The following is a 25,295-nucleotide window of genomic DNA, read 5'->3' on the forward strand; positions in this document are numbered from 1 at the left end:
TCACGTAATCCTTCTGCACATCCTGTCGTTCCTTGTGTCAATCTCGAACTATCAGTGTTAGTTTGGGCTTTTTCATAAAAGTCAAGTGCTTTCAGTTTTGGTTTAACAGGTTTGACACAATCGGAAAAGTGTTAGTTTGGGCTTCTTGGTTGTGAGATTTGAAAACAGGATTTGACCTAGAAGCTAACCTGAAGTTGTTTAAAGTTAACAACTGATTAAAACAACAAAAGATAATTGGTATGCTCTTTTTCCCCCATTTCTCTTTAACGATATGATCTCTTAGTAGTAGGAGACAAATGATCAAGTTGAAGTTGATCTTGGGAAGCCAATTTAAAGGTTCCTACTTTCTGTATTTCAGTGTACAACCGGTAAGCATTGAATCAAGTGATTCTAGTGGCTGAAAATAAGGCTGGCCAGCTTGGGTGTAAAGAGCTGAATATGGGTTACAACCATTACATGAATAGTGAAAAAATAGCTAGAAAGGAAATCTGGAATTTGCAAAGAAATCTATAACTAAATTTAAATTTAAGATTCCAAGTACTAGAATTTAGGGACCAAATGTAAGAGCAGGAAGAGTGGAAGAGTCTAGCTTTTTTGTTGAGCAAGAATTAACTTATTAGCTATATCAAGCATACACCAAAGTAGGGGTGGTGTCAATCGACCGGTTTTGGTTTGGATCCAATCCGATCCAAACCTTACCAAATCGGATTTGGACAGTCCATTATAATTATTGGATTGGGCCAATCCAAAACAAATTGGTCCATAATTGGTTTGAATTAGACCTAGACCAAATTTCCAATAATCCGATCATGAGGCCAAACCCTTGTCCAATTTGAAATCAATCAAAACTGAAAACAGCATAAAATCGCTTTATGAAAGTACTTTTACGAAAGCACTTTTACAAAAACATTTTTATAAAAGCAGTTTTATAAAAGTACTTTCATGAAAAGTATTTTTATGAAAGCACTTTTATAAAAATACTGTTACAAAAGTAATTTTATGAAAGCACTTTTACAGTAGTTTTATAAAAGCACTTTTACAAAATCACTTTAATAAAAGCACTTTTACAAATGTACTTTTATGAAATCACTTTTACAAAAAACTTTTATGGAAATACTTTTATGAAAGCACTTTTATAGAAGTACTTTTATAAAAGCACTTTTATGAACGCACTTTTATGGAAGCACTTTTAGAAAATCACTTTTATGAAAGAACTTTTACGAAACCACTTTTATGAAAGTACTTTTACAAAAGCACTTCTACAAAAGTACTTTTATAAAAGTCTATGGAAGTACTTTTGGAAAAGTGCTTTTATGGTAAAAGTACTTTTTTACAGAAGCACTTTTCTGAAGTACTTTCAATAAAGTGCTTTTGTAAAAACACTAATGAAAATATTTTTATCAAAGTATTTTTACAAAAGTGCTTTTTCAATGCTAAAAGTGCTTTTATATAATTTTTGATATTTCATTCAGTTCGGATTGGATCCAATCCAATCCATTTACATTTTAATGGATTGGATTGGATTTGGTTTGTATTGGATTTGGACTGGATTGGGTCCAGTCCATTTATAAGTGGACTCACATTGGACTAGATCGGGTTGGGCCAAATCCGTCCAATTGACACCTCTACACCAAAGCACATAGGATTTAAAGAAACTTTTTTTTTTATTGAAAGGACCTTCTAGTAAGTACTTAATTAATTTCCATTAGAAATCAAAAGGAAAAATCTAGAAGGTTTTATTGCCTTGTTCCACTGTCCCATTCAAGGTTTTAAAAACCAACCTGAAGATAGAACCACTTTGGCCACTGGTTTCGGGGTCAAAGGTTCAACCGTTCAACCCATTGAGCTAAACATAATTTGTATATTATATCATGGCCTTTAGATTAGAATGTTAGGGTTAGATGGGATAGTTATATATGCATATTATTAGAGGAGATAAGAGAATGAGAAGGGTGTTTGAGAATGAAAGAAAGGAGGTGATGGAGACGACAATGGTGATGATGGCAACGGTTTCCTCTTCCCCCCACTAACCAGTCAAACTCTCCTATTTTTTGTCATTTACTTCTTAAAAAATAATTTTGTTTTTTTATTATTGAACCATGAACTGCTGCCTGGGTCGAATGGTTTAGCGGTTCAACCATCCAGATCAATGGTTTTGGGAAAAGCCCGGCCAGGTATAAAGCAGAACTGAACAAGTAACTGGTTCCTGAGTTGAACAGTTTGACCACCCGGGTCAATGACAGTTTTAAAACCATGGTCCCATTAACCTATGAATAGATTGTTGCAATGTAAAACATATTCATAGCTTGAGCCAACATCTCTATGACTAGGAACAAAATAGCTAGTAAATATTTTTATCTTGATTGCCACAGAGGTACACTAAAACACTTGAAACAAACTAGATACTAAGACTTGCTCAAGCATTGAGAGAATCAGAAAATTTAGAGCCCAAGGATAACCTATGGAACAGGGGTTAAGTTAGCAAGAGATTGGAACTTCAACAGATTGATCATTGAGGGGATTCTAAGCTGGTAGTTGGCTGGCTGAAAGACCTGGACACTGTAATTTGGACTTCTAGAGACTTAGAGAGGACACAGAGATTTAAGTGGCTAACTTCCAATATAGTGGTGAGGATCCAATGGGAAAGAAAATGGGCTGGCAGACATGGTTGCTAAACAGGGGGTGAATAGGGATCATTTGTATTTAGGCATAGTTGTAATTATATGTTTGTTTGAGGCTGCATCTCATGCCTCTTCTTGAGATGTTTTTACTTTCCTGACCTGAAAGAGGCATCTCATGCCTCTTCTAGAGTCAATTTATCAAAAAAAAAAAAAAGCGATAATCCGTGGAACCAAATACATCTTTCTGTCATAGTTGCCATCTGTGAATGTTTCAGATTGTTGGATGGTTAACTGGGCAGTCTGGACTACAAACACTTTATATGACACAGAATGTCTGACCACAACTAAAGTGCACAAATTTAAGAATTTCTTTGATTGGTATGAATAAATTTAAGATTCATCCACTAGATTGATTTGCATCAAGTTATCTTATTATGAAGTTGCATGTAGTTCATGGAGGGATAAATTGCTCTAGACATTGGCATCTTAACAAAATGAGAAATACAAAATCCAGTCGCTTCCCAACCATGAATAGGTGAACTAGGCAGGATGCTTTTCTGTGGAACAATATACAACTGGTCTAATGCTTTCTCACTACTCTTGTAAAACAATGCCTGTATAAGCATTAGTAAGCAAGCTTCATTAAGGGCTATTTCGTGGTGCAATGGTAAAGTCTTGGGCTGACGAGTATGGGACGTTCAAGTAGTTCCATATCCAGCTCCCCTCCCCCCAGAAAAAAAAAAAAAAAACTTAAAAAAACCTGGAACTATTTGGAATTCTTTAATTCCTTTCTTGCATTTTATTTGAGGAATTGAATGGTCCTATCATTTGATCCGTTATCCAGTGACCATGGTTTTGTGTCTGGTTCAATTCTGACAACATTGGTTAGGACTAGCATGTGTAAAGGCTTCAAGCACTTCTTACATGTATTGTGAGATGTTTAAGCACATCTCACATTCTTTTAAAAGTTGAATGAGCATTTGAACAGTTCTGTCAGTTGGTGATTACCATAGACATCACTAGTCGTTGTCAGGAAAAGTTTTAAATATTTGTACTTCCACTACCATTGAACAATATGCATAGTTTTGCAAGTCATTGCCATACCATTTGACCTTTCAGATTTGTAGGATGTTCATTGATTTAAGTTCGAGTTACCCATTCACAGGAGTAGACTCCCTTGGTTTGAACTGAAGTCTAAATCGATGGATAATTGGACATAGAAGTTGCTTCCTGGCACAGAAACTGGAGACTCCAGATCATCATCATCATCCAAGCCTTATCCCAACTATATGGGGTCAGCTACATGAATCCTGTTTTGTCAGTCCGTTTTGTTTAATGCCATATCCATTGTTAAATTGTTGGTGCTTTAATCATTTCTTACTATTTCTATCCATGTTCTTTTTGGTCTACCCCTTGCCCTTCTAGCCCCTTTAACTTGTAATAAATCACTTCTTACAGGTGTTGTTGGAGCTACTACTAAGTTCTAGTATGATTTCATTTCTGATCCTATACTTTTAGTTTTTCTACTCATCCATCTTAGCATATACAATTCTGTCACACTCACTTTCTGGACATGTTTCTTGACTGCTCCAACACTCTGCTCCATACAACATAGCTGCTGCCCTTAAAACTGTTGTATAGAATTTTCCTTTTAATCTAAATGGTATTTTCCTATTAGAAAAAACTTCATATGCACCCCTCCATTTAGCCCATCATGCTCTAATTCTGTGGTGACATCCTCCTCAATCTCTTTTGTAGTCTTGTTATGAATTATCAAACCAAGATACCAAAAAAGTGTACCCTTTTCACCCCATTTTTATTAAATTTACATGCCATATATTCAATTTCAGTCCTACTTTAAAACTTCTTGTTTCTAAGGCTTTTGTCCATAAGCTTAAATTTGCATTTAATCCTTTGTTAGTTTCATCAGTTAAAATGATGTCATCAGCAAATTGCATGCACCATGGGACCTCCTCCTGAATCTTGAGTGTCAAACTGGAGACTTCAAATATGGATCTTAATTGGGAATCTTGAATGTCAAAATGACTATATATGGTAACAAGTGTTTCACCGGCTCCATGTCACAGTGACACTAATAGCAGCTCCTTTCGTTTTTTAGCTAAAGCATCAATGTCTTTTTTTTTTAATTTTAAGAATATCAAAGCTAGAATGTTGTCATTTTATCTTTTTACTATTCATTCCTGCACTTCTGCACCTTTGCAAGCTAGTTATTTCCTTAGTATCAACAGAATTGGATTTTTTTGCTGAAAAGTTGGATTATATTTCAGATGGTAGCTGAACACATTACATACCACACGTTGCAAGGCGAGAATGTACTCCAAGTTGAGGTCTCAATGCCCGTTGACTTGCTAATCCGGTAAATCACACCTTCAGAGCTAGCTAATATTTTTATGCTAATGTTGTTTTTGGTCAAATTATTAAAAGTTTTGGTCTTTGTTTCTTCACCCAGAGATGCAGCAGAGGTGGCGAAAGAAGCACAAAAGGAGATTCTGAAGGCAGCTCCTAATGTTAACCAAGTGAGCATCCAACTAAGGTTGGGGCGTCCAACCCCAGAACACTGTGAATCGCGAGGTGACACTCAGTTGTAACCAAAGCCTTTTGCATTCTTTTTAGGTAAAACTAGTTTTTCCCTGGTGGGAATTTGAACATATAATTTATATTTTAAATTCATATATATATATATATATATATATTACTTGAGGAGTTAGGGAATGTTCCAAATAAATGAAAGCACTGGTGTCTAATAAAAGAGGAGTACTAGGAAGCACAAGGTCGATCGTTCTAGTTTTTCCCTGTGCACCAGAACAGAGACCTCACTTCCCCACTTGGGAGATGTTAGGCAGGCACCTCACCTCTCCAAAGTGTAATAATGAGGTTGCGAACCTTGGCTTGGGATGCTAACAGGTTAGGTTTGCCTTAGTCAATGGGATTACCAAATCCAACCCGACCATACAGGTTTCTAATCAAGATACTGACCCAATCCTACCTGTGAAGACTGAAGAATACCCTTATTCCTACTTAGGGTGGGTCATATTTATAGATTTTTTCAATTTAACTGTATCACCTGTTATGCAAGTTATATAAATATTTCATTGTACAAATTTGCCATTGTTGTGGATTCATAGAAGTTATAAACATAGTAATATCTCTCTATTCATGTACCTTACAAGGTGATCGAATTGCATATACACCAAAGTATCTTCATGACCAATAACATCATCGCATATTAACACCTAGAACAAATTAGAAAGGAAAGCGAGGATAAGGCTTAGGGGTGCCAATGGGTTGAGTTAGGTGTTGATGAGCCTGAAAATCTGAAATAGGTTAGGTTCATGAGTCCGATTCTGCTCCATACACCAACCTCACAGAATGTCCTGGCTGCACATCGGGAACATCTCTCTTGTATTCAAGGTTTAAAGTATTGATGTGCTCATGTGAATCGGCAGAGGTGTATTGGTACTCAAAGTCAAAACCATGCGTGTTTCTATATTTTTAGTTTTTGTTTTTCATAAATTGGTTTTGTGGATGTCTTTAAGTTAAAAAAAGAGGGTTCTCGAAACAACTGAAAACTGGCACTTGGGATATGAATGATATGCCCAATACAGGGTGTATTGTATCAAAATTGGTGCGATGTGGCTGTGGGTTCGGTGTGAGGAGTATATCCCAATTCTAAACTGAACTCAAGTATCACCTGACCTGATATCAATGCAGGTTTATCAGTCTATCAACATCTCTACTTAGGCGGTCTTTGGGGGCGTAAACTGGCACTTGGGATCTGATGCTTGTACTTCTGTGTAATACTTGCTATATAACCGATCAAGAGTGAACATGCCATTGTTTTTGTACAGAAACCCACATGTCGGTGTACTAACACTGGTGTGTTTACTCGCAATTGGTTATGTAGTAAATACACAGGTGCGAGCAGCAGCCAGCAGATCCAAGCTAGTAAACTGGTAGCTTTCATAAGCAGCACTTCTGTCTATCACTCGCTATGTAATCAATCAAAAGGGTGAACATGCCATTGATTTTGTACAGAGACCGAGAGACCCACACGTCGGAGTTCTGAACACTGGTCTGTTTACAGAGGTGTGAGCAGCAATCAGCAAATCCAGGCTGGTAAACTGGTAGATTAAAATTTATCCAGGCTAGTAATATTAGAATTTCTTGAGGGGATGGTACTTGTTTATATTATGATTTTGATTTTTAATGGCAGCATTTGAGGAATATTTAAGGCTTAAAGATGCATGTTAAATTACTAATTTACTATTGCATAATGCAAACATTGAAAAAATGCAGTGCTAAAAACCATTCAATGCTAAAAACCAAGAAAAGATGAATTCTTTTTTATTTCTTTTGAAGGGCTACATTTCCCAACCTAGGTGTAGGTGGGATTTGATCCCAAGTCTCTGCTACGATATCTGCTAAGACAAGCAAGAGACCTTAGCAATCAGCTGGTTGGAACCTTGCAACAATTTAAAGATGGTGTAACGGATAGAAAAGATGAATTCTGCTTACAAGATAAAATGGCTGAAATTTGTCCATAACCATAAAGTAGTTCCATTCGAAGCTGGGTTTTAGCTTTTTAGAGATAAGAAGCCAAAAAGTCCAATGAAGAAGCTCAGCCAAATGCAGGTAAAAAATAATATATATATATAGAGAGAGAGAGAGAGAGAGAGTTTGGCCTCCAAGTAATCCTACGTGCATGTGTAAATAATGTTATGAATATATAATGAATGTGCTAATAATTTTAAAGTTAAAAGCTGGATGTATTTGTGTAGTATAAGCAAGACCTATATAATGTTAAAAGTTAAATCTAAATAGCTGACCTGCAGTTACCAAAGTGAGAATAATTTATTTAGAAACAAAAATAATAAATGGGAAAAGAAACAAAGTTAACCTCAACCCAATCCTACCTTTGGGTTGGGTAGGGCAAGGTTAGGCTCATAGGGTCAAGGTTGATACACATCGGATTATGATATGTGTCGATTCTAAGGGTCACTGTACATGGAATTTGGGTTTTTTAAGAAATTTAAATAATAATAATCAATATAAAATATTTATTTAAAATTTATCAAATTGAAAAATATAAAAAATTGAGTAACTCAATACTTAAAACTTGGGCTTCAAAAATAAAAATACCTTAAGTTAATATGATGCCAGTGTTAAATAATATCTTTGATTTTGTCTTTCAAAACAAACTGCCGAAACAGCAAAAATTTGTACACCCCTAAAATGTTTTAACTTTTAATTTTGATGTAACCAATTCATTTAGAATCAGATAAAAATTTCTTTTGAGGGTTTTATGAACAATTGTCATATTTATACAATTGAATAATTTGGCACCTACAATGTTTTTATTCAAAAACAACCAGGGCAGGAAATTGTTTTTTGTGAATGTTTATTTAATCTTGTATTGACAGATTACAACACAACAATAAGTCCTCAAAATCAAATCAAAATAAGGGTCATAGAATTTATATAATTTATGGAATACACATGTTAAGAACCATTAATTAGAATTTCATTAACATGCTTTTGGTTTGAAAGAAATAAATCAAAACATATTTTTTGTGATGTTGCGTTGACAAAGAATCAGATGGGTTTGATTTATTTTTAAAACAAGGACAATAAAAATTTCGGCACTTCTATGAAACCTAGGCTGTGTTCAATTGCAGTGCAAATATCACCGATGCATAACTACGATAATGCAAATGATTTGAGCGCAAATTCTGATTTGTTTTGTTTAAAGTTTTATCTTAACTAGAGAATGAAATAAAATCCAAAGAAAAATTAAACCGAAAATTACATCCTTTTAGTTTACACTCTCATGCATTTGTACGAGTACAAATAAGACTGCACCACAACCAAACGAAGCCTTAATTCAAAATTTTAGGACTAATATCCCAAAACATAATCAGTTCGATTTACCGTGTAAAAAAGAGAGTTCTTTCAAGGGGCGTTATAAAACGTAAATTGATTTCTTTGTTGTGGGGTTTAAGAACAAATCAAAACCATAATGTTTGAAAACAAATTGCTTTTCAAATTGAGAACAAAAATATGTTACAGGTTGAACGTGTTTTTTGTTTTCAAAACTAAAACAAATACAAAAGAAACGTTTTTGTTTTCTACCAATGTCGCAATTTCAAAAACAAATGAAAACCAAAACATTAATATTGTAAAACAACTCCCTAAAATAAAGATTTGTTTAAAAAATGCCATTTTTTTTCTTTTTCGGGGTTAAATTCTTTGAATGATTATATCAAGAAGAAGAAGATCGACTCTGCCAGTGAACACTATACAGATAGCGAGCCTCAAACGCTCATCCGCCAGTGACGCTCGTCGAACGCCATTGCTGCAATTCGAGAAGAAGAATCCAAAAATCAAAAAGAATAATGAAAAAGAAATTGATCTGAAGGGATGCCGTTGATCAGATAATTGTAGTCTGATTTTTCAATCCACATTAATTCATATTTTCGGAATAAGAAATCATCACTTCAACGGCAAACTTTTGCAAAATCAGCAACTGCACGACATTAACAACTACCATACCCTAGTTCGGCCTAGAATTGAAAGAGAGGTAAAGAGACCGAAGAGCTGCAACGCAATCCAGGAAAGAAACCGAAAGAAAAAGGAAAAGAAAATAGAAAGGAGGGCTCAGAAGGATCCATTGGTTTTTTATAATCAGAAGGGAGATTCCCTTCAGAAAATAGGTAGTTTATCAACATCACAGCCTCCTCGACATTGAAAAAATAAAAAAGAGAAAAAGCGATAGAACAGAGAATCAAACACAGAACATTCAACGAACTCCGGAGGATATCTCCCCCTCCCCCTCCCCCTAGCGGCCTCGTACCAGTTCTGACTTATGAATGCTGGGGAGTTTGGAATTCATTATATAGACGGAGACGGTTTTAGGGTTAGGGTTTCCTTTTTTTAAGTCTCGTCTATTTGTTGCCTTGTTCGTTGGTAAATCGAATTACCGATAATACCCTCTCACTTCTTTTTTCTCCAAACTATCGGGGACCCGTGCATCATTTATCAATGAAAGAATTCAATGTTGTTAAAATAATTAAATCTTTATTTTAATGATTATTATAAAAATAATTTAGTAAAATGAATTAATTATATTAATATTTTTAGCAAAAAATAATAATTATTGCTAATTATTTAATAAAATAATTATTTTTTTCATATTATTTGTTAGTGCTCTATTTTGTTTATTTTACTTTATTAATGATTAAATATTTTAATTTTTTGTAAATATCACTTAAATATTTAAAATAATTGAATATCAGTAAATATATAAAATTAGACTATAGTCATAATTAAATTAATCTATAATTAACTTTTTAACATTAACTAAATTAATCTAAGCCCAAACTCAGTGTTTAAGACTTTGGATTAGGCTTGGATTGATCCTCATTCTCACCCGATCCAAGTTGCATGTATCGTTACATTTGTAATTGGACTGGGCCAAGGTTACCAAACCAAGTGCAACCCATGTATACATTATTTTTAGGTTTTTTTTTTAATTATTTTTAGATAATATTGAAGCCCATGAACCAAAAAATTAAAACTCTTGGACTAAATTTTGATAGTGTATTAGCAGTTTTTAAAATTGTTTGGCCTAGTCCAACCCACACTTTAAGTGTAATAATATTTGTATAGGCTTACAAGATTGTCCATGTTAATTATAAAACTCTGATTTTTTTACAAATTTAAATTTGTATTTAATTCTAGTCTAGTATAAAAAATATATAACATTTCTATATATTAATATAAGATTTGTTATCTAAATATTATATAATAATATTTACCCTATATCCATATAACTTCCAAGTTGAGTTTATTAGGGGTTGTTTAGCTTGGGCCCTATCCACTAAAGCTATCATTGAACTCCAAAAGTTTGATGTCTAGTTAGACTTTGAATCTTATTATTCCTGATAATGTGTGGGTTTAGTGCATATCTCAGTTAGACCTAACTCAAAAGAAAATAATGTGTGGGTTAAGTTTTACATATTAAGGTAAGTTATGTTCTAACCTCTTAATTGTTGACCTGGGCAGTCGCAAACTGTTGACCCTGGCGGTCGAATCGTTCGATCAGAGAACCGTTTTGGCCATTTTTTGTGTTTTTATTTTTATTTTTTAATTTTTTGTCAGAGAAGGCCATCCATTCGAATTGGACGATTGGATGGTTGGACCATTTGACCTGGGAATTGGACCCAGAACGGATCCATGTCCGGTCCAGTTTTAAAAACCTTGAAATAGATTGCTTTGATTTTTTAAAATTAAAAACCGAACAGAAAAAAAAAAAAGAAAGACGTTTAAAATCTCAGAAACAAATGAAAACTTGCACGTTTAAAACCAAAGACATTTTTCTACAACCAACCCATATGTTTAAAACCAAATGTATTGGTTTTGGTATAAATAATTACTTCTGGTATCAAATGGGTCGTTTTGTTTTTTCTTTTTTCTACACTCAAAAACCAACCAAGATCTATTCCTGTCTTGCTACTGTGGTCTCCCAGTTGAGCGACCACTGTAGCACAAAATGGGTCAAGACGATGATTGTCTTGGATCGGATTCTGACTATTCCGACCCAGATCCGTTTCCACATCAACATATTTCTTGTTACATTTTTTACATTATCATTACTGTAACAATAATTATTTTTGCTAATAAAAATTATGCTAATAATTATGAGTATTCTTGAACTCCCAAGCAGTGGGAGGAGCCCAGGGCTCTGACCGCGTGCCTGTTGAAGAATGAGCCGGCGACTCATAGGCAGTGGCTTGGTTAAGGGAACCCACCGGAGCCGTATATGAGTATTATTTAATAATGTTTGGAATATTAATAATTGTTCAACAATTTATTTCTGAAAATTAGTGTCATTTATTTTATTTAATATTTAATTTCTTAGTTTAATGTATTGTTAATTTCTTATTTTTAATCATTAATTGTTGAAAATTATAAAAAATTATCCAAAAGTAGTGTAACTTATTGTTATTTAATATCTAATTTCAATTGTAATTTACTGTTATTTTCTTATTTTTAATCATTATTTTTTTGTAATTCAGTATTTAATTTTTATTATAGTTTACTGTTTTTTTATGTTTAATCATTAATTATTGAAAATATAATAAATTAGCATAAAATTATCCAAAATTACTGTCATTTATTGTAAATGTCATAAAACTCCTATGTAGGGTTGATCATTTATAACTTAGCCCAAACTTCGTGAGATGTATAAATTTTTGAACTCAAGCAAATATTTTCTTCTAAGCTAGGTCTAGCTTAGATCTACACCAACCCTACACATAATGCAGATAATAGGATTGTAAATGGATTGATCCAAATCAGATCCATCTACATCTACATCCGCATTTGATTATGAAATCTATAGATTTGCATTAACATCCCGCTATTATGTCAGATTTTGGATTAGATTTCGATTTAATCTGAAACCATCTTATTGTGTTTTAATCTACATCTAATCCGATTATTAATTGGATGGAAGTGCTAACATCTAATAATTGGATTTGGAGTCAAATTGGCTATTGGATTTTCAGAGTCCGATGACAACACTAGTGGATAGGGACCAAGCTAACCCCAAGCTCAACCTAAAAGCTATATACATACATACATACATACATACATACAAGTAACAAATTTTATATTAATATATAGATATAATTTTTTTATAATAAAGTAAAATTAAATATAAATTTTAATCAACACTGACAATCATGTCCCTATCCCAAGCACAAACAAATATTATTATGCCTCAGGTGTGGGCCAAGATGGGCTAGGCAACCTATAAAATTGTTAATACACTATCAAAATCTAACATGAGATCTTATATGTTTTTTGGCTCATTAGGCTACATAATGAGGGTCTCCCATCCCCCATAGCTCTTTTAGATTCAGCTTAGATGATTGTCACATTGTTCCTATGAGTGCAACTTAGGGGATTGGGTCAAGTTGAGGATCAACCAAAGCTTAACCTAAATTCTTAAACCTTAAACTTGAGCTTAGATTAATTTAACTATAACTAAAGGTTAATCTACAGATTAATTTAATCATGAATACAACCTAACTTTATATATTTACTAATATTTAAGTTTTTTAAATATTTAAGTAACATTTACAAAGAATTATAATTATTTTATAACATTTACAAAGAATTTTAACTTTTAATCATTAATAAAGTAAAATAAATAGATAAAACATTAACGAATAATATGAAAAAATAAGTATTTTATTAAGTAATTAGTATCATTTTATTATTTTTATAAAAACTTATTAATATAATTAATCCAATTAACTAAATTACTAAATTATTTTGTAACAAGTTACTAAAATAAATATTAATTATTTTAAACAATATTACATTCTTTCCTTATAATAATTATTAATTTTCATTATTTCAATTCTCTTCGACAAATCCTGCATCGCACGGGTCCCCACTAGTTGAATTCTAATATACCCCAATCTAATCCATTACATATGTTAGTCATCAACTTTTTTTATTACAATTCAATTCTAATTGGATTTGAATTAGAATAAAATATTCAAATTTGAATGCGAATCTTGAAAGTCTAAGTGGACTATTATTAAATTTGGATCGATCAAATCAGATTAGATAAACCTTTTATTGAATCTCATCCGATCGATTTACAACCCTACTTAATGTTAATTCAGAATCATGAATTAGGGTCAGGTTGGACCTAACAGACCTGATGGACCTGAACCAATTGGGCCGATTTTGGTGGAATCAAAACCAATGGATTGGTTCTAGTTCTTGATATATTTCCCGAATCTTATTGGTTTAGAATTGGTTCCACCCAGTATATATATATATTTCCTGAATCTTATCCTAAAACTATTATTTCCCCAAAAACCGTTGATTTGGTCAGCAAACCGCTAACCTGGGCAGTCAAACCATTCAAACCGTTCAACAATTTAGCCGGTTTTTTATTTTGTTTTTAATTTTTTACTTTTTTTGTTAGAATGGGTCGTTTTTCAGTTTTTACGGTCAAAATGTTTGATTCGGGAACCGGACCCTTGATCGGTTCGTTGTTCAGTTCAGTTTATATATATATATATATTGTGTGTGTGTGTGTGCGTGTAGACTCGTATGATGCATAGGCTTTGTTAAGCGGAAGTTAAACAATAGAAACACATAAGAGTAGACAATTGTTTTATATTTTACCTTTTGTAAAATAATTAATAAATAGTTATATTTTATATACTACTTTTAATAATTTTTTTGCAAACACAAAAAGTAATAATAATTAGTTTCAACTAGAGCTATTCATCAAACCGATGAAACTAAACAACCTAACCCAACTTGACCCAAGTTGGTTGGGTTTCTAGTATTCTGGTCAGTTTTGGTTCAGCAATTTCACAACCTGACCAGGTTGAGTCAATTTCGGTTTGGCCATTTGTAAATTGACCAAAATTGAACTGACTTGACCATAGATGTATATTAATATTTTTATATTTTAAATATAATTTTTCTAATATGGGAAAATGAGAAATTTCCCATATTTCTTAGTCTAAAATATTTTATATTGTACATTTAAAAATTTTAATTTATTTTTTCAATAATACTGCTGTAACTTTTTAAATTTAAATTTAATTTTTAAGTTTAAATCTTTTGAACAAATTGACCAAACTGAAAACGAACCTAAACTAATATAACTCGAGTTAGCCATAGTGGCAGAGCCAGGATTTTTCTCTTAGGGGGCCAAGAGAATGAGAGATGGGGAAGAATGGAGAATGGAGACTAGGTGAAAATTTCTAAAGTGCACCTATGAGATATATTCTACAACTAATATCCAACTAGAAAGTTCGGTTTAAAGTTTTTGTTAAGGTTAAAGTTAAAAAATATAAACCCTATTAAATTTTGGGCTAGTTTAAGATTGAGATATTGTTCAATATGACCCTATAATATATAAGTAAATAAGTCATTCTAATCCAATTCAAACAGATTGGATTGACACAGGAAAAAAATAATGGATTTTGTTAAAGTTAGAATTAGGATTTCAAGAAATCAAATTGGGTCATGATTGAGATAAGTATTAATGTGACTCTGCCCTCCCAATAACATTTTCTCTAAAATGCTTTGGGGGCCAAATAATAGCCCAACGTGGTTGTTGGTATATGGGATGGGCTACCCCTAGTTAAAGGTATAGGGTGGGGAAAAGTTTTTTTGGCGGGGGGCAAAGGACCTCCCACCCAATAACTTGGCTCTCCCCACTGCCCTTGGTTGGACAGTTTTCACTAATGGTAGGTCGGTTTGGGGTGACCAACTCTACAACTTGACAAAGTCAGTTTGGTTGGCCAAACAATTTACAATCGAACTGACCGACTCACAAACACTTCTAATTTCAGATAAATTAATAGTTAAATCTCCAATAAATAACAATAGTTTAATCTTCAATAATTATTGATATTTTTTTAGCAAAAATACACAATTACTGAAAGTATATAAAAAAATACAATAATTACAAAATAAATACAATAAAATATTTATAAATTTTCATTAATTAAATTTTATTTATTTATAAGTTATTACATATATTAAATATTTTTACATAATTATTTAGATATTTTTAGTATTTTTATTAAAAATATTTAGTTATTGAAATATTTAAAAATATTTTATTTTTTAATGTAGACCTATATATTGCCACGTGTCCATTGTTAGTGCAAAGGTCCATTATCATCAAACTTTTTCTAAGGAAAACTCAGAATAACGTCACTTACGTGGGTAAGACCCATAGCCCTGATCCAACTTTTAAGGCTTGGGCCCTCAAACATGATAATAAGGTAGAATTAACCAACTCAAGACTAACCCAGTATCTGCCTTAACACAACTTGATGGAACTGTTCAGGATGTTATTGAAAAGAAAACAGAAATAATAGTTGCCTTTTAATATTTGTCCTTTTAACGACTGCCGAACTGGCTGAAATTAATTATTTATTAATTTTCCTTTAGGTTATGTTTGGTTCGAAGGAATAACTAAGAAAAGAAAGAAAAAGGTAAGGAAATCTTTACAAATCTCGTATGGGTTTTTTTACCTTTTTCTTCCTTTCCGTACATTTTCCTTCAAACCAAGCATAACCTTAATAAATTAGTAGAAAATGTTCTTATTAGTTGTTAAATGGAATATTGGCGGTGATTACTGAACCCCTAAATAGTTCAATGTGTGACTATTTTGTCAAAGACAAATCAATAAGTAATTCAGTTCAGCCATTTCAGCAGTTATCAAATCACCCTAATAAGTTCATACAATTGGGGATTTACCTTCCAAATTTGGGGTTGGAGAGGCCAGCAGAGAGACTGAATCAGACCCCCACAAACAACTGCCCCCCACAATGTCCCACAGCACATCCCCACTGTGTATTAGGAACATCTTCCTATGATGACATCATCATTCCAGATATTATTATCGGGAGATGTTACCAATACATGGCGGGGATGTGCAGTGGGACATTGTGTGGGGCTGATCTGAACTCGCCAGCAGAGTTCTAAACTCAAGCCCAACCTGACCTGGAGTTACTCTTGACCTTTTAGTCCCTAGCAACCTTCCAAATATGGATACAAGTACTTTGAATCACACATATCCTATTTTCTTAGTTTTTTTTTTCAAAAATAGGGCAGAGGGGTAGGTCTTAGGCCTGCCTTTCCCCTAAAATAGGTCAAATTTTCAAAAAGGTTCATATTTGGAATATATTGACCCATTGATACGATATATATTGATCGATACGACTTGATATGTAATGAAAATTTCAACCTCGAACCCTAACTGACCTGCAACTTGAAAATTCCAACTCAACCATCATGGCTTTCAAAATAAACCAGATTTTCACAAGTTATTTGAACTTGTCTCAGCTCAGTTTAAACCGAGCTTTGAGCCGAATTTGAACTCGATATATAGGCTCGTTTGTTAATTGAGCCGAGCTTGAGCCCAGTGAAACTCGGCTCGTGAGCCTAGTATTAAATAAATAATTCTTATTATATACAAACATATAATAAATAATTTTATTATATATATTATTTTTATTTGTCATGTATAATAGTAAATAATTTTTATAATTATTTTTTGTATATATAATATTAAATTACAATTCTTCATTTTTGTCTAAAAAATAAAAAAATAATTTTATACATATAATTTTTATTTTTCAAAAAGAATTTGACTTATAGTCAAGTTCGAACTTACAAGCTATATGAACTGAGCAGAACTCGAGCTTGAACTTGAACCTGATACTATTTATGCGAACTAAGCTCGAATAACCAAATATTCAGCTTGACTCGACTCGAATCCACACCTATATATGTATATAATCAAATGTTATTAGATATGAATTGAATTGGTTCGGATTGAGGTGGATCCATATTTCATCCAATTATAAACCGATGAAACTCAGTTAGACTTAGAGTTTGAATTTGGTCAAACAGATACCTTTTGCAGCCCAGGTTACTTATGGGGCACCGAAAATGGACACAGTCATCTCAGGTCCAAAACTTGTAGACTCAAATCTTACTATTGAGGCCCAGCAGGTTTGTCAGTCAATTTGCAGCCTCTAACCTACTATGAATGTTAAAAGACTACAATCTTATAAAGTAAAAGAAGACATTCTATTGAATAAGGCAGCATTTGCTAAGTCTTTTTTTCATTTGGTAACTAAAAGTTGGAAAGATGAGAATATACGTGCAAGGAAAGGTGGTCACATCTGTGCCCTATGAGGGGACGCCCCATAATGCTTCCCAGCACATCCCCATCTTGTATTGGGAACATCCTCCGATGATGTCTTATCATCTCCTGTATTATTATTGGCAAATGTTCTCAATACAAAGTGGAGATGTGCTGTGGGCCATAGATGTGAACTCCAAGGAAAGACCTGAAAAGACCGAAAACTCTAAATTTTAGAAAGCTTCAAATGAAGTATTTTAATCTTTATGCATGATAGATAACATCTAAATGCATTTTTAAAAGTCCGATAGACCGAGCTGCTTACCAAACAGCTTAATATGTCGTTTGGTCATCTAGATTGTTGAAAGATCTTTCTAACAAAAATTCGCAAATGGCACCTATGATTTTAAATAATGCTTAAGACAATCCCACGACTAGTGTCAATATCAAGTGGGATATGGGTAATACTTACTATACAAAGTTGGGTAATGTGTTAGGAGGGCCATAGATGCCATCATATATCATATAAATAATCCTAATTTAACAGCCAAAATTGCCAAGAGGATTAAAAATTGCCAATTTTTTTCCTCTTCAAAGAATTTTCATTTTGCTTCTAATAATGGAAATAATAGCTCAATTGTTTTAAAGTGAGAATTTTACCACCTATTTTACAGTCTAAGAAAAGTTAGCAGTTGATCTACAACAAAACATGCCAGCTAGGGTTATCACCATGGAGGCCTTATATCGCATAAGGACAAGAGGCCAAGAGGCCAAGAGCTATACCCCATAACCATATCCTATGTATTTGCATAAAATTAAAAAGTCTACATTTTGTTCTCTTGTGAGTTAAGGGCATTATTCTTAATTTATTGCCCAACCCCACAGGATCAAGGAGCAGAATTGGGCTTAATCTTGTCGTTTTTTCTTTTTCTTTCTTTGCTCTCTCTCCTCTTTCTCTCTCTACCCTATGGGATAGTCTGTGAAGTATAAAGTGTTTAACATTTCAACTTCACAAAACAAGTTTAATCTCGGCACATCTCTTGTGTTCCCAGGTAAAAGAATCATAGGGCTTCCTTGGACTGTAAAACTGCATTTGCTTTGATCCATTGTGATGGTTCCTTGATGGGTCTATTCCTTAACTCCTCGCTAGTGGCTAGTCGCCTTGTTGCTACTCAAGTCCTAGTCTGCTCTAGAGAAGAATTGGGCCTGGCCCAATCCGGCCCAATTCTTCTTTCTAATCAAAAGAAGAAACACCTTCACTTAACTAGGGATCATCAACCCTATTTTGTCAGTTATTTTGGTCTCCATCTGCTGCCACTTTGAACTGATACACATTTCTGTCTTTTGGCCCATTACCATGTTGACTGAAAATTCTGATTTTGGGCCGGGAATCGATGCGACGATGGACCATGGCTGAGATCTATGAAGAACTCCATATTCCACAACATAGTAGGAAGAAAATCAGGAGCTTGTTAAGTTGTTTTTCTCTCAAACATCCCACAACGATTTCACCATTGTTGTTTGCCCATGTGATTGCTGTTGCTGAAACTGATGAAATCCTTGCAATCTCTGCTCACTAATTGCCTCCAACTCCGATCCCTGCTTCTGCTGTTGCTGTCCTTGTTCATGTAAAGCTGCTGATTTCGATCCTCCAATTCCTAGGAAATCCACAGTCATCACATCCCCACTACTGCTTCCTCCAACCCTATACATTTCTATTTGATTCCGCCTAGTTGGTGGGATCCCTACCCCTGAATTGACACTTGATCTACCCTGTGACATACTGCAGGTACTAGTACTACTGCTGTGTTCATGCTCTATGTTCTTCAAGAATCCATGGTTCTGATCAACAACTCCCAGTAACATCCCCATGCCATTCATCCCTGAGCTCCGGGCGCTTTCTGTAGCTTCGAAAAACTTGGGCGACTTGTCTTGTTTGGACTTCTCCAAGAGTTGGTTTGTTAATTCCCCACTGTCCTTCCCAACTGGTTGTGATGGGTCTGCTTGTAGTTGGGTGTGATCATATGAGCTGTTGTTGTTCTGATGCATTCCTCCGTAAGATGATGTTCTTATGCTGGAGAGCTGATGATCAGTCCCAACCAGACCTGCAATGAAGCTCTTGTGGATCATGGAGGAGTTGGTGTTGCTGCCTGCAGCTGCACCAATTAGGGCAGCTTTCTGCAATAAGGCTGTTGCAGACATGTGAGCTGATGACCCCAGAAAGCAGAAAGAGGATGAAGGGGTGCTTCTTGGGGCACCAAAAAGGGTGGCAGAGCTGCTAGAGAACATGCTTCCTGCCGCCATGTTTAGAGACTTAGGTGGCATTGAAGACATTATATCACTGCCACTGGGTAAGGACTTGAGAGGATTCTTGTCTCCGGGTTGGTTGAATTCTGATGAGATCCCGACCAGTGAGTTGTTGATGGTGTTTATGGGCATCGACGACATGAGCTGGGTGACTTGACCTTGTGATTTTGCTTCTTCAGTGGTGGATGCCAGACCTTGCTGCTGGTTTACCTTGTTGTTTTCTTCTGTTAATGCATCACAGAAAGCTCTGTGTGTGATGAAGCTATCTCGTCTGCAGGGAGTTGATGAAACGTTCGAGCTAGTTAATATACTAATAATCTTCAGATATCTAGCTTAGGAATTGAAGTAAGTGATTGATATTCTTCCTTCCCATTAACGAACAAAGAAAAAAAGTATACTGAAGCAAAATAACGTAGAATATAAGACAATTACGTTAGCACTGTTGCAGAAAAGAAAACAATATCCGGTGCAGAGATCCGGACTCACTAGTCACTGCTGGAAGGACAAGAATTTTGTTGCTCTTTTGCCCAATTTCCAAAGAATCTTAGGTAGTTGTCATTTTAGAATAATTATTTTGCAGAAAAGCTTATGAACATTGGGATGATATATAATTTTGTAATATAATCCCCACAAATGGGGTTAGACATTATGTAACCCTATTCCTGACCCAATCTTCAACCCAACCCAACCCAAAAACCCTATTTTTAACCAACCCAATTCGCAACTCACAACCCTAGAAAATCATGAAAATATAAAAAGAAAATACAGAATATAGTAACTTAATTATCTTCTTTGTAGAAGCCTGATATACATAGACTTCTAAAATCATATAAAGGGGGTTCATGTTAAGCATTTGGAGGAAAAAGTCAGCAAAATTGAAATGGTCTTCCTCATTGTCTGTTTGGCTTAGATGATAATTGAAATCGAAATCAAAATCGTTTCAAACTTCAAAGCCATCGGCAACAAAATACCCTTTTACTTCTATGAAAATAGTTTCTATGTTAATCTGAGACAAGATAATATAAAAATTAATGATAATTGAAATCGAAATCAAAATCGTTTCAAACTTCAAAGCCATCGGCAACAAAATACCCTTTTACTTCTATGAAAATAGTTTCTATGTTAATCTTCTTTGTAAAAATTTTAATTTTTTGATTAAGATGTATTGCTTCTATGAAAATAGTTTCTATGTTAATCTGAGACAAGATAATATAAAAATTAATCATGCATTTGATTTCAATATACTTGTATTATCTGCCAACAGAAGCCTGCTCTAGAGACAAGCAAGTTTCAAACTTCAAAGCCATCGGCAACAAAATACCCTTTTACTGGGTATATTAACTCCTAATTCCTAACTAGCAGCCACATTTAGTCAGGATCAAGTAGGCACAACATTATAAGCACGTTCAATGAGTACTTTCAAAATTTTTTTACACATGTTCTTTGAAATACCCCCAGCCTACCTTGAAAAAGATTACCTTAATGCACAGGAAATGCCATTCCACGAGGAACGAGGAACAGATTCCGGTTGAAATCAGAATAGCCGGTCCGGTTCAGATTCCAGACCCCTTCCCATGAACCAAACGGATCCTTAGTTGTTATTATAATAGGTAATTAGTGTGAGGGCCGGAAAATCTATGATACCTGGAGAAGATGGTTCCACAGTCACATTTGTACTCTCTAGTGCCGCAGGTCTTTGAATGAGCTTTCCAGTCCGATTGCACCGCATACTTCTTGGAGCATTTGTCACATTTCCATTTCTTCTCACCGTGCTTCCGGCAAAAATGCTTCTTGATTCCGGTGAGATCACCCAATGCCCTACCTGGATTATGGTGGACACAAGATGGCTCCGGGCATATGTATACTCTCTTCCTAACCTCCGTGCTCGTTCTCTGCCGGAGTTTCCATGGCAGATTATGGCCTCTCCGATGCAACTGCAGGTTCTGATCCCTCTGGAATCCTTTGCTGCAAATCTCGCATACAAACCGGTTCGTTGCCATCAGGGTTGCAGGAGATAGGGCGATGACCTCTGCACTTGGGTCTGCACAAAATTTTCAGAAGTCTCAATATCCATTAGTTGATTAGTAATGCTACTTCTTCTTTATTGTCTCAATCAACCATAGATCATGGCATCCCGGAATTCAGAATTTTTACGTCTCTGTTTACAAACTTATGCTCCATTTTATCATCCATCAAATCAATTCATCATTTATGTGTTTAACTGAACTCTAGTGGAATTTCAAATTCTAGTGGAGGAACTGAACCGAGAGCATTGGTGATTAAACTTATTTCTAGCTACTGGTAATAATAATAATTTAATATCGAGATCAACTCAACCTTGGAGCCAAACCTTAAAACAGTACAAGACAAGAAGAGAGAAAAGAGTAAGCAACTACCAATCAGGTACGGATATTACTCCTTAATCTTCGAACAGTAATCTCAAATCTAAAACAGTTGAAAAACAAAGAACGGAAAAAAAGGGAATCAAGCTAGCCACTGTTTTTTCTGCAACTACTGAAATCTTCAGTCAATAATTGAGCCCTTCAACAACCAATTGCAGTAGTTTCCCACTCCAGAAACCAATCTCAATTTTAAGAGATTATTCAACTACTGACATCCCAAATCAGCAAAAGTTAATTTTCGCCTCCCCTCGTCTCTGTTCAAATGATCGAATCAAATTAATCCGTGACGATATCCACGTCCAGACTTAATTACATGCAAACCAATTCAATCCGTTGGAGAGAAATTCCAAGGATGAAAATTTTCAACAACAAGAAGAGGAAAAACGAAACAATCGCTAATATCTGTTTATTGAAATAACCATGTTAAGTTTCAAAAAAGAAAACTAGCTTCTTCATGGTTAACTCGGATTGAAAAGAAACGATTAAGGGTTTAACCTGGAGCTAGCTGAAGGATTATTAAACAGAAATTGGGTACTACAGAAACAACAGTAATGGTTCAAGGAGTAGTTGATTTGCCTGGAGTTCCCGGTAAGTTTCTTTTCTTCTTGACTGTCTGCTGCTGCTGAGGTTTTTGGGAGGTGGAAACTTTGCCATTAGTTGCAGTGGAAGGTCCAAAGTTGGAGCCACGGAAGTGATGTTGTAGTAGTGGTAGCTGCTGCTGCTGCTGCTGTTGGACTTCTTCTCCAGTATTGCCAGAAGAGAAGCTCCCACAATCACCAGTGACGTTTGACATTGGAGGACGGATTGATTGAGTGTCTATAATTGAAATTTGTCTTTCTCTTTTTCAAACTCTTTGCCTTGTTTCTTTCTTTTCTCTCGTTTTCTGGGTTCTCTGGGTTTGTTTTTCTTTATATTTTTTTTGGTTGAACACGAGAGCCGGGATTTGCTCTTAGTAGAGGAAGACAAAAACCAGGGAATTCTCCTTCATTTCTGGAGGAAGGAAACTGGAGCCACCAAGAGAGAACAAACTTGGGAACAGCTAGGCTGGGTCCTCTCTTTGGCTTGTTTTTCCAATATATATTAGTTACGTTTATTATATAACCTACATGCACATGTACTGATTGATGTACATTATCATCTCTCTGGATAGACAGGACTACCCTTCTTTTTCTCTCTTAATTTCTGGTTATCAAGAGAATGCCATTTATTTGGGCACATCCTATTTGGATAGGAGCACAACCCTGATCATGAGACGAAAAGTTCATTTTTCACAATGGTTTTCGAACTGACCCGGATGGTGGACCATTCCGCCCGGGAACCGTTCTGGCAACCGGTTCCATTTCATCCCTAAATCTAAACTTTGCCAAAAAAAACTGTTAACTTGGTCAGTGACCCACTGACATAGATGGTTGAAATTGTTAATCCGTTCGAACAGGAAGTGGAATCATTGACCTGAAAACTGGTGGCTAAAACAGTTCTCATAACAAATTAATTTAAAAAAAAATGTTTTTTCACTTTAAAAAATACAACTACTCTCGTATTTTTACTTTTGAACTTATACAATCCAAAGATCCACCCATGGTTCTTTTGTAGCAGTGCATATATGGCTCAAAGCATTGTTATTTTTAGGTGCTATTTTCTGAAGTAGGTATTAACAATTGAAATTGGCTTTTCCTCTTTAATCCTAATATTTGACATTTCATGGGTTAAAAAACTGGTACATATCATAGGATACTCATCAATATATTATCATGTTTTAAAACTTTTGAACTAGTCATGATTTTGTGATCTTAATTAAGAATCAATTTTAATTTTGAATGTATATAAAAATTTAAAATTTACTTTTGAACTTAAAATTCATTTTGAAAATTGGTTCTTTTGGAGTTAAGAAAATTAATGTTGTAAAAAAAAAGAATAATTTTTAGTTCAAAATTCATTATTCAAATGGTGATTGTTTTGGTCAGACTTTTAACCAAACATAGTCTACTTGTCACTTCATTGTTTCTCATTTGACTTGATTTATTCTCTCCTTTAATCATGATAAGTTTTGAATAGTGATTTTTTTAGGGGTTTTTATAGTTCAGTCCACCTCAGAAATCTGACCTCTACCTACGTCAGATGAATCCTACCCGTGAATTGATGCTAAATTCACCAATAGGATGCGGTTTATAGGAAGGGGGGAGGGCTACTGGTAGATTAGGAGGGGGGGCTGCAATTTCAGTATCAAAGTAAAGTAATTTGATCACATCCCATTACTCCTCAGTTATATAACAAGGATAATTAGATTGTTCACATCATCTGTCCTTTGGTACAGAATCTGTCACATCATTTAAAAAATCACTTTAATTTTAAAATGGGAAAACGAGCTGGTGTGGCATATTGCTATTGGACTGGTATAGAAAATTTTCTGTACCAGAGGAGGGGACTGACGATGTGAATTCATCAGAATAATTAAGGTTCCAGTTGCTTAAGATAACAGAAAAATTGTCAAGAGACCTTGGAGTTATTTCCCTAGGTGGAGTGTTCAATGTTTAAGTCATACATGGAGGACAAAAAGAGAGATCAGGAGATCAAGCTAATATGAAGAGTGTTCTGATGTGTCATCTAGCTGTGATCAAGTGCCCTCATATAGAAAAAAAAAAGGATTTTTAAATTGCATTTCACCTCAGAATTCTGATTTAAACTGCAGAGCTATAATAGTTCAAATTTATGAACACCTCCACCTATAACACTCACACTCTCCTTGAATTGACATCAATTCCGAGCTGGCACCTACCCCCAACTATAAGATAGAACTAGGATTTCAGAAGTGGATTGAACAGTAAAAAATCTAGAAAAAAATATATTTTTTAGGTATTTGGTAATGCACAGTTGCATACACCACTAATAAGCCCCTCCCCCAAGTTGGTAGTTGAGGGAATCGAATTCACATCTATACTAGAGCAAATCAACTAACATACCAACTGAACCATCCCTCAATTGGCAGGTAGATAAAAAAAGAGATTTAGTGAAGGAGTAATGGTCTTCTTGGTTGGTTCAAGTCTCCTTATTTGAAATGGCCCCTTAGTCATCCATTTTTGCCTTAAATGCATGTAGGTCTTTTATTCTACGTTATTCATCGGTTATGCCAATGAATTTACCACATTGCCCTTGGTTTGTGCTATATGGCTCATTTTTCGATTAATATTTGGCCATATCACATCCCAACCCTAGTGAAAAGACAAAGGAAAGCCCTGTTTATAG

The 25,295-nt window shown here is 34.6% G+C and overlaps 2 protein-coding genes and 2 non-coding genes across 5 annotated transcripts in view; 1 reads left to right on the plus strand and 3 right to left on the minus strand.

Annotated features, from left to right (window-relative positions):
• LOC104606104 (Cation efflux family protein) overlaps positions 1 to 5,367 on the plus strand; it is a 44,078-nt gene extending 38,711 nt beyond the window's left edge. Inside the window, exons 11-12 of one of the 2 annotated variants that reach the window (XM_010271153.3) lie at positions 4,910 to 4,998; positions 5,092 to 5,367. In XM_010271153.3, the coding sequence (XP_010269455.1) occupies positions 4,910 to 4,998; positions 5,092 to 5,230 (228 nt within the window). In that variant the 3' untranslated portion in view covers positions 5,231 to 5,367. Of the gene's footprint in view, positions 1 to 3,786; positions 3,916 to 4,909; positions 4,999 to 5,091 lie in introns of those variants that run through there. The other variant, XM_088903848.1, reaches the window with a different exon arrangement.
• Positions 5,368 to 9,063: 3,696 nt separating this feature from the next.
• Positions 9,064 to 9,142, minus strand: LOC148800793 (small nucleolar RNA Z155). Its single transcript, XR_016071126.1, has one exon. It is a non-coding gene; the product is annotated as a small nucleolar RNA Z155 (small nucleolar RNA).
• A 146-nt stretch (positions 9,143 to 9,288) lies between these two features.
• On the minus strand, positions 9,289 to 9,379 carry LOC148800794 (small nucleolar RNA R41). The gene has a single exon (XR_016071122.1). It is a non-coding gene; the product is annotated as a small nucleolar RNA R41 (small nucleolar RNA).
• An 8,742-nt stretch (positions 9,380 to 18,121) lies between these two features.
• Positions 18,122 to 23,101, minus strand: LOC104606103 (uncharacterized). Its single transcript, XM_010271152.2, has 3 exons — positions 22,629 to 23,101; positions 21,295 to 21,691; positions 18,122 to 19,921 (listed from the first exon to the last, which is right to left on the minus strand). Exons 1-3 carry the CDS (start codon positions 22,843 to 22,845, stop codon positions 18,832 to 18,834), a joined length of 1,704 nt encoding a protein of 567 aa, XP_010269454.1. The 5' UTR covers positions 22,846 to 23,101; the 3' UTR covers positions 18,122 to 18,831.
• Positions 23,102 to 25,295: the final 2,194 nt, after the last annotated feature.

The sequence above is a fragment of the Nelumbo nucifera genome, chromosome 4 (genome assembly GCF_055504915.1).
Source record: "Nelumbo nucifera cultivar China Antique chromosome 4, China Antique-T2T, whole genome shotgun sequence".
NCBI classification, from domain to species: Eukaryota; Viridiplantae; Streptophyta; class Magnoliopsida; order Proteales; family Nelumbonaceae; genus Nelumbo; species Nelumbo nucifera.

Excerpts from the sequence above, each read along its gene's own strand:
- LOC104606103 (XM_010271152.2), bottom strand. The coding sequence starts at position 22,845 with ATGTCAAACGTCACTGGTGATTGTGGGAGCTTCTCTTCTGGCAATACT. Across the intron at positions 21,692-22,628 it reads AAACTTACCGGGAACTCCAG|ACCCAAGTGCAGAGGTCATC; the intron begins GCAAATCAACTA and ends AATTTTGTGCAG. Across the intron at positions 19,922-21,294 it reads TGTGGAACCATCTTCTCCAG|ACGAGATAGCTTCATCACAC; the intron begins GTATCATAGATT and ends AACTCCCTGCAG.